Below are 9,525 nucleotides of genomic sequence, written 5' to 3'. Positions count from 1 at the left end.
GGAATAGGACTCGCGGAGGGGGAAAAGAGAGAGGGGGGACGGCCCCCTCTCTTTGTCCAATTCGGACCAAGGGAGGGGAGGGGTGCGCGGCCCACTATGGGCTGCCCCTTCTTTCCACTAAGGCCCATTAAGGCCCATCTACCTCCCGGGGGGTTCCGGTAACCTCCCGGTACTCCGGTAAAATCCCGATTTCACCTGGAACACTTCCGATATCCAAACATAGGCTTCCAATATATCAATCTTTATGTCTCGACCATTTCGAGACTCCTCGTCATGTCCGTGATCACATCCGGGACTCCGAACAACCTTCGGTACATCAAAATGTATAAACTCATAATAAAACTATCATCGTAACCTTAAGCGTGCGGACCCTACGGGTTCGAGAACAATGTAGACATGACCGAGACACGTCTCCGGTCAATAACCAATAGCGGGACCTGGATGCCCATATTGGCTCCTACATATTCTACGAAGATCTTTATCGGTCAGACCGCATAACAACATACGTTGTTCCCTTTGTCATCGGTATGTTACTTGCCCGAGATTCAATCGTCGATATCCTATACCTAGTTCAATCTCGTTACCGGCAAGTCTCTTTACTCGTTCTGTAATACATCATCCCGCAACTAACTCATTAGTTGCCATGCTTGCAAGGCTTAAGTGATGTGCATTACCGAGAGGGCCCAGAGATACCTCTCCGACAATTGGACTGACAAATCCTAATCTCGAAATACGCCAACCCAACATGTACCTTTGGAGACACCTGTAGAGCTCCTTTATAATCACCCAGTTACGTTGTGATGTTTGGTAGCACACAAAGTGTTCCTCTGGCAAACGGGAGTTGCATAATCTCATAGTCATAGGAACATGTATAAGTCATGAAGAAAGCAATAGCAACATAATAAACGATCGGGTGCTAAGCTAATGGAATGGGTCATGTCAATCAGATAATTTAACTAATGATGTGATCCTATTAATCAAATGACAACTCTTTTCCCATGGTTAGGAAACATAACCATCTTTGATTAACAAGCTAGTCTAGTAGAGGCATACTAGTGACACTCTGTTTGTCTATGTATTCACACATGTATTATGTTTCCGGTTAATACAATTCTAGCATGAATAATAAACTTTTATCATGATATAAGGAAATAAATAATAACTTTATTATTGCCTCTAGGGCATATTTCCTTCATTACCTTCATCATAAGGGGCCGAACCAGTATAAACCTCTCGTGTCCTTTGTCATGATTAACCCCTTTAAGCTTCCTAGTTGTGATGGCCCTATGACTAAGTCCTTTTTCTAGGACATCTTCCGTGACAATTCCACGACAGGACGCGGCAGGTCGCGCCATGGGGCCGCGCGCCTGGGCACCAAGACTTCGTCTTGGGGCAGAGGTGGTGGGGGCACTCCATGGGCCATGCCGCCTACGGCTGGCGGAGGGGGAGGCAGCAAGAGGACGATGCAGGGGAGCCCCCTGCGGTGCTAACAAGCTCGGCAATGCGGTCGAGCTAGTCCTCGTAGAGGTCTCCGACTGGGCGGTAGCGCAGGATCTCACGTGCCTTGCACAGAGCGGCCTCCTGTCCACGGGAGGGCGACGAGCGTGGGATGACAAGCCGGCCGGGGTCAGTGATGGAGTGGCGGTGCGACCGTCCCGCCGCACCAAGGGGTGCAGCGAGGATGCTTGCTGCTCGTTCCCTACCGGGCCGGTGGCGGCAGGCGAAGGGGCGGCCCGCCGACGGGAGCCGTCTGAGCGATGCGGGCGGCGAGGGCAGCCCGGCGCTCAGCGCGAGCGCGGCGAGCGTCCACCATGGAGACGATGGAGCAACGGGACGTGGAGCAACGGAAGGGAAGCTTCGGCGCACCCCTACCTGGCGCGCCAAATGTCGGAACATGGGTTCCGAAAAAACCCTCAAGGTTCGAACTCTGGGGTGCGCGTGAAGATCTCCCCCTACCGATCCACGTCCTAGCTTTGCTAAGATCTTACAGGCTAACATGACGAACTCATAACACAAGATTTATACTGGTTCGGGCCACCGTTGTGGTGTAATACCCTACTCCAGTGTGTGGTGGTGGATTGCCTCTTGGGCTGAGGATGAACAGTACAAGGGAAAGAACAGCCTCCTAAGGTGTGGTGTTCTTGTGCTCGGTGAACTGGTTGTTATGGTCTCTCTTGATCCAACCGATTGATCCCCCCTCTAGCTATGGTGGTGGCTAGTCCTATTTGTATAGGCCCTGGTTCTCTCCCCAAATATTGAGCGGGAAGGGAGCCAACAACGGCCAATTCGAAAGGGGATAGCTAGTACAGCTTATCCTGACAAAGGTGGTCTTTGCCTGCCAAAGGCTCTGGCGGTGACACCGTCTTGGGCTCCATGGTGACCTCCGTCTTGCCGTCCTGCTGGTCTTGGTCTCGTTGCTTGACACCTTGGTACTCTGCGCCTGTGTTTGTTCCCTTGGCACCAAAGAGGAAACAAGGACACTATGCGCGCTGGCACCCGCCTGACGCCCGCCTGATCTCGGTCGTCATGGCTCACGTCATCGGAACATCGCGAGGTTTTCCTGGCCTTGATCTCTACACCCCTCATGAGCCAGCCTGGTGAGGCCGCTCACGAGGAGGCCTTGTGTCGTCCGCCTTGCAAGGCTTGGCCCCTCACGAGGGTCTTGAGTCCTTGCTGGTGAAGATGGGCCGTACGGGCCCGCTCGCAGAGCCACGCCATGGGCCATGGGCAGGCAAGTCTGGGGACCCCCATTCCTAGAACGCCGACACACTTATATGACACAAGTAAAATATAGCAACAAGAGTAAGAAAGATTCTTCTTCTAGTAGTAACAATAATAATGTTAAATCCAATATTGTTGCTTCTAGTAGTTCTCTTGATTCCACTAACGGTTATCTTAGCCAAGTTACACTTGAGCAAGAAAATAGCTTATTGAAGGGAATTATAGAGAAAGGTGTTTACAAGAGCCTTGACGGGATTAAACAATTTGAGGAAATTGTACGCAAGCAAGGAAGGCACCGAAAGAATTAAGGTATTGGTTTTGAACGAAAGTTCAATGCCAATGGAGTTGAATGGGATGGAGATCAATACCCCAAGACGAAGTTTGTTCCTCAACAAGAGAAGTATGATCCTACTTTTTTCCAAGGAACACAAGCTCAAGATGGTCTTCCACCACAAGATCACAAGCAAAAGGGCAAGGACAAGCTTCAAGAGGAGATTGATGCATTTGAAGAAGTTCCTAAGGCCTTGGTAAAGTGGGTTCCCAAGACTACATCAAGTTCTACTTCATCAAGTACGACTACAACTCCAAGGATTCCCATCAAGATGACGTGGATCCCAAAGAAGAAGAACTAGAGAGTTCTTGAGGGTGACTCTGGCAACATACTACACTCATATCATCTTGGCAAGGACAAGTGCAAATAACTTCCACATCTTGCACTAGTTCAAGGAGTCACAAACCCTCTTGTTGGTAAGAAAAGGGACAAGGTAACCTAATGCTTTCATGGACATCATCTATGTGTACATCACTCTATGTCTATGGAAATTCCTGTTTGTTCCTTGTGGGACTAACCCATGTAGGTATTGAAAGTGCAACCCACTCCAATGGATTTATCCAAATGATCTACATCAACATTGAGCATCCACATCTTCAACATCTACATGAAGTCATCATCGACAAAACCCAAGGTTAGTTCATCCCTCTTAGGGGAGATATCACATCTATTGGGATCTTTACTCTAATCAATTGAGCTAAAGAAACTCTAATGGTGTGAACACAACAATGCTTTATGTAAAAGTGGTAACCCCACTTGAGCTTAAACGATGAGTATGACCTACGATCAAATGTTCTCATTTGACTCCTAAGTTAATATACTCATATATAGATGACCTAGTCATCACCAATTGCTTGATAGATGCTAGAGTGTATGTGCATGCTTTGTCACATATTTAATTTGCCATTTTATTGTGTGAGCATGTTGATTGCATATTTTACTCATTCGAGGACATCCACTTGTTGTTTTGATTGTTTGGCTTTTTTCTCTTTTTCCAAGTGGATGGACAAGAATTCCTAAGAACTTCCTCTAGCTATCTCACTATAAGAAATATGTCAACTAGTGACCCTCTGTCAGTGACCCTGGAAGAATTGGTCATAGATCTATGACCATTTCATACCAATAGGTCAAAAGCTGTTCGGGGGGCTCCAAACCCTAAACTATAGCGACCATTTTGGTCAGAAAAGTCATAATTTCCTTACACGAAATGGTCATAAAGCCGATAGCACTGGTCTGCTACCTTATTTCTAGCTGATCATGACCAATATGAGATGGTCATAACCTTGTAAATTGTGGTGGGTTGCTATGACTAGGCGCCACCTCATCAATTTTGCCTATGTGTCATGTCCATGTGGCAGTTTTTGCCCTAGGTTGTGAAGCAACCTATATTTCTGTCATTCCCAAAATTCCTAAAAAATCTCATAAATTCTTTGGGTCATATCTTCATCAAATATGTAAAAATCCTTCCTTGCCTAGTTCAAAACTAATTCAACAATATTCATTTTCCCATTCTGTTCACAATAGCACTTTATGAAGGAAGTGCTATTTATATATTCTTGATTGCCCTCGGAATTTTTGGGCACTCTTTCCTATCCAAATCATTACCGCATGACAAAATTAAGCTCCATTTGCCTAGCAAATCATCCTCGGCAAATTTCCAAAGTTTTTGTCCACCTAGAAGCATTGTGAAGGAAGTACCTTTTTTATATCCCGAAATGACATGAAATTTATACAGTTCCTTCATATGCCCAAATTATCACCCTCCTCCAAATTGCAGCTCAGTCAAATCATCTATGTGAGCCCAGGTTCAATTTTTATTTTATGGCCAAATTGGCATGTTGCAAAGCAAGTGTTATATAGACCCCTCCTATTACCCTCAAACTTTTCAGGCACTCTTCCATACCCAAATCATTGCCACATGATAATATTCAGCTCAAGTTTCCTAGTAAATCTTTCTCAGGAAATTTCCAAAGTTTCTACCTCGAGAGAAGCTTTGTGAAGTAAGTACTAGCTAGGCTTACCCAAATGATCTAAAAATTTACCAGCGCATGACCATACCTATGTAACTTACCTACACCAATTTTTAGCTCATTTCATTCATCCAATCTCTCTCACTAGTTTTCCCAAGTTTTGGTCCATAGAAGAGCATTGTGAAGGAAGTACTACTTTGGCATGTCCAAATGGTATCAATTTTCTACAATGCTTTCCTATGCCCAAATAACCATCCTCCACTAAATTTCAGCTCAATCCATTCATTATTTGGAGGAGCCCAGCTTCAACATTCATATTTTTGTCCAGCGTGAAGACATTCTCCTTAGTAGATGATCATCCTCAGCCAAAACTCACGCCCATTGGCCATGTGCATTTCCCGTACCGCTAATCAAACACTTGGCTGCTAATTCATGTTTGAGCATCGATCGGTCTCCTTGTGAGAGTCTTATGTTGTGATTTTCTTCCTAGAACCTACCTGGGGAGTGCCCAACCCACTAGACATGCCTAGGCTGCCCAGAACACATGGCAACACCACGGTTACGCGGTGACCAGGCGGCGGGCATGCGAGTTTATGCGCTCTAGAGTTGGGGGCCTCGGCCACCGCCCAAACCTCGACGTATCGCCACCAAACCATGTATTTATGATTAAATAGGTACTTATGTACTTAGAAATGATTTTTGGAAAAAATAAAGAGTAAACTATGAGGCAGCTGCAGTTCAAATTTAACCCGCTTCCAACTAAATCGGCGGGAATTTGTCTTTTTCACCAGAGGTGGATCAAAACTTTCGATACCCAACCATTTTGTCAATTGTGCATTAAATATAGCCTAGTATTTTAGAAAATTGATTTGGTCCAATTTTGCAACAAATATATGGTAGGCCCTTCACAAAAAAAACTCATTTCGGGCACTCGGAAAATGGAAAATGAATTTTCCGTGCAAAGAAAATGAAAACTCCCTTAGGCAACATTGTTTGGAATTCCAGGATGCACCCTTGTGCACAATATGAGATCATTTGAACAAACTATGCCATGAATGTGGCCATAAGATTCATCATTTGGCTTGAAAGCCATGAATCTTCACGCATGATAGCTCATTTCTGAGAACACTTTTTTAAAATAATTTCCGTATTACAAGTTTATTATTTTTCCTGGAAACTTGGTCATATATAATGACCCAATGCGAAGGTTTTCCAATTTTTTGATTTTTTTCAAATTTTTTATGCCCGTTTCAAAATGCGGTCAAAACGGCGGGCTTGACCGTTCCTAGCTAGTGGTTGAATCTTGGAAAACTTTTGATGTTTCTCTGATTAAATAGATACCTATGTACTAGAAATGATTTTTGGAAAAAATAAAGAGCAAAATAAAAGGCACCTGCAGTTCAAATTTAACCCGCTTCCAGCTGAATTGGCGGAAATTTGTCTTTTTCACCAGAGGTGGATCAAAACTTTTTACAGGCAACCATTTGGTCAATTGTGCATTAAATATGGCCTAGTTTTTTATAAAATTGATTTGGTCCATTTTTGCAACAAATATATGGTAGGTCCTTCACAAAAAAACTCATTTCGGGCACTCGGAAAATGGAAAATGAATTTTTCATGCAAAGAAAATGAAACTCCCTTAGGCAACATTGTTTGCCATTCCATGTTGCACCCTTGTGCAAAATATGAGATCATTTGAACAAACTCCCTTGATTTGGTTCAATTTTGCAACATAGATTTGTAGGCATTTATTTTTTTTCAGAAATTTGGGTCCAAATTTTGGATATTTGAGCGCGCGCTAGCCAACCAATGAGAAGCGAGGAACCACGTCCATGCGGATCACCAAGTTGGACAAGATCTGAGCCATCCATCACGCTCCCATCCAACGGTGGATCTTCTCCTGAAAGACCAAAACCCTAACCCACCTAGCCACCCACCCTTTCCTTCTCCAGATCCAGTCGAGGCTGCCGCGTCGTCCTCTCCCTTGTCGCGACCTAGTCTCCGCCACCGCCGCCATCCCCTCCCACCACCGCCGCCCCCACCCACCGCCGACCTCGTCTCCACCATCCCCCTCCCCTCGCCTTCATCCGGCGTGCATGCGTGCGTCCAACCGGCCCCAAAAATGAAGACACGGGGCTTGATCCTACAATCGCCGGAGGCCGCCGACCTCCTCCCTCTCCCCCAATCCTAACCCCATCGGCGGCGAGCTCGTCTCCCCGAGGCCCATCCTCTGCCCTCCACCCCACCACCGGCGCCCTTAGTCTCTCCTTCATCTCCCTATGCTCCAGATCGAGGGGCCGTGGCCGTGCACCCAGATCGAGAGGGGAGGCCGTGTCGCTCCTGCTGCGGCCTGATCCAAGGCCAAGCCCGTGGGGTCCTGCTCGGGCTCCTCGCGGGGGCCACGGCGGCGGGATCCACAACCACAGCAGGTCCGAACCCTAGCCACTGCAGTGGGTCACCGGCACGACCCCCACACCTCCGACGGGCAACGACACCAAGGATCGCTCTACGCGGGCCTTTATCAGCGCCAGATTCACCACCGGGACCTGCAGCCTCCTCTGGCATTCATCTGCATCAGGGCAGGTAACCCCGCCAATCCCCTTTCCTTGTGCTCTCTTGGTGATGCAAAATCCGATTCTTCTTGGCCACTGAAACTTGAGCAGTTCTTCAGTTAGTCAGTATGCACGCATTAGAAACAACGTGATTTTGTTCTTGTCCCCTGTATTCGGCGGCGTCGGTTAAGAGACAATGGGTTAATCATGCCAGGCAGGACACTTGCATCCATCCAACCGTGAGGGCTAGCTTGATACAAGCGCATCCATAATATAAGAGGATGTTTATGATTCGTGTATGGAGGCACTCTGAACATTTTTTTGTTTGCATAATAATAATACTGAATTTGTGTGATCTGTCTGATTGCTTATGCTTCTGGCAGATGAGCGATTTTATTTGACAGATGGATTGTAACTTGCCTAATGAACTGTAAACTAATTTTTGAAAGATCTCCACAATCAATTGATTTCTGGTTGCTGCAAAATGGAAGCATGGTAGAAATTAAAAAAATTCTGTGATTGCACCTGATAGCAAAGCAGTACTACTTGCAGGCGTTACGTTTTTTGATCCCCCTTGTTTCCTGCTGTGTGTACTGAGAAAGTTTGTTTTTGCAGCTAAGAGGGCATGGGCCTCGACTTCCATGGACGGTGGCCAGATTGAGCGGAGCTTCCCTTCCTCTGCCTGGCAGGGCAAGGACAAGGACAAGCAGCAACATCATCGAATCATCAAGGTTCGATCCCCCTTGTTGCAATCCCTCCCTCCCTCATGTTGAATTGATGTTGAATTCAAGCCAAGGTACCCGTGATTAACCTCTGGGTAATGATGCTCTGAATACTGTTTGCTACTGTTATACTGTCTTGTTGATTTCTTTTAACAATCATACCTAGCTCAAATCTTCTTGTCCACAGCAGAGCAGCCTCATCCTCTTCATGCTGGCTCGACTGCCTCTGATTCTTCCAGTTTGCTGCCTTGCCTTGCAGATGCGGCAGCTCAAGGGCGAGGTCGACATCTTCTCCAGGGCCGACGGGTCGGCGCTGTTCGAGATGGGCAACACCAGGGTCATTGCCGCCGTCTACGGCCCCTAAGAGGTAGTCGCTTTTTCTTTGCACACCAACTCTTCTATTCGATGCCATGGCTATTAGGGCTTTGGCTCCCGGGAGGTCTCTACTTAATGATCGGTATTGAGAGATTTTGGTGGTTACTTATGCTTATTGTGTATCACATTGAAAAAGAAAATGCACAATGAGCTTACCTTTGTATATCAGGATTTTTTCTTCATCGGTTACTGGTATTTGGCTTCTATGTGCTAATTAAACCTGATCAGTATGTATACTTCTTTGATGTTGTATAATATTGGTGTCAAAGGAGTTAATTTAAACCAGATATGATCTACTGGAACAATTTTTTTGCCGTTCAAACAGTTAAATTCTGGTTCTTTGTTTCAAACATCTAAATGATGTTTAATTTGTCCTTCTATGCTTACATGATAAAAATGTCGCATTTATAGGATTGTAAACCTGATGTGATTGGAGTAGTATTTACTTGCTGCTGATAGTAACTACTTGTATCCACTGATTTCTATGCCTCATTTTGCTTGTTTTACTTTATTTATGCACACAGACTGCCTACAAGTTAATGTGCTTTTAGATTTACCTTTATTTTGCTCCTTACCATATTGTTTGATAACTTGCAGATGTTGTACTTCATTCGTGTTTCGTCGTGGGCTCCAAGAAGTGAAGAAGCATTGAGTTCTAGCTCATTGGAGCTAGTTATACTCTGATAGATAGTTATATTTTGATATTTAGTTGTGTTCTTGGTGGCTGTAAACCTGATGTTAAGTATGTTCGATTATAAACGTGGTGTATGTTTGATTGTAAGGTGCCAATTTGGTTGTTGAAGTATTACTTCTGTTTTCAGTCAGTTCTGATTTAAATATTTGTTTTTATTTAC

The 9,525-nt window shown here is 45.4% G+C and overlaps 1 protein-coding gene across 1 annotated transcript; it reads left to right on the top strand.

Moving 5' to 3' along the window:
• The first annotated feature begins 2,526 nt into the window (after positions 1–2,526).
• Positions 2,527–8,660, top strand: LOC119351999. The gene is made up of 4 exons (XM_037618757.1): positions 2,527–2,554; positions 7,474–7,605; positions 8,190–8,305; positions 8,487–8,660. Exons 1-4 carry the CDS (start codon positions 2,527–2,529, stop codon positions 8,658–8,660), a joined length of 450 nt encoding a protein of 149 aa, XP_037474654.1.
• Positions 8,661–9,525: the final 865 nt, after the last annotated feature.

This window comes from Triticum dicoccoides, chromosome 2A (genome assembly GCF_002162155.2).
Source record: "Triticum dicoccoides isolate Atlit2015 ecotype Zavitan chromosome 2A, WEW_v2.0, whole genome shotgun sequence".
NCBI lineage: Eukaryota > Viridiplantae > Streptophyta > Magnoliopsida > Poales > Poaceae > Triticum > Triticum dicoccoides.
This window is presented reverse-complemented; position numbering and strand designations above follow the sequence as displayed.

Coding starts and splice junctions, on each gene's coding strand:
- LOC119351999 (XM_037618757.1), top strand. CDS start 2,527: ATGGCTCACGTCATCGGAACATCGCGAG. Junction 2,555..7,473: donor CGTCATCGGAACATCGCGAG/GTTTTCCTGGCC, acceptor TAGCCACTGCAG/TGGGTCACCGGCACGACCCC. Junction 7,606..8,189: donor ATTCATCTGCATCAGGGCAG/GTAACCCCGCCA, acceptor TTGTTTTTGCAG/CTAAGAGGGCATGGGCCTCG.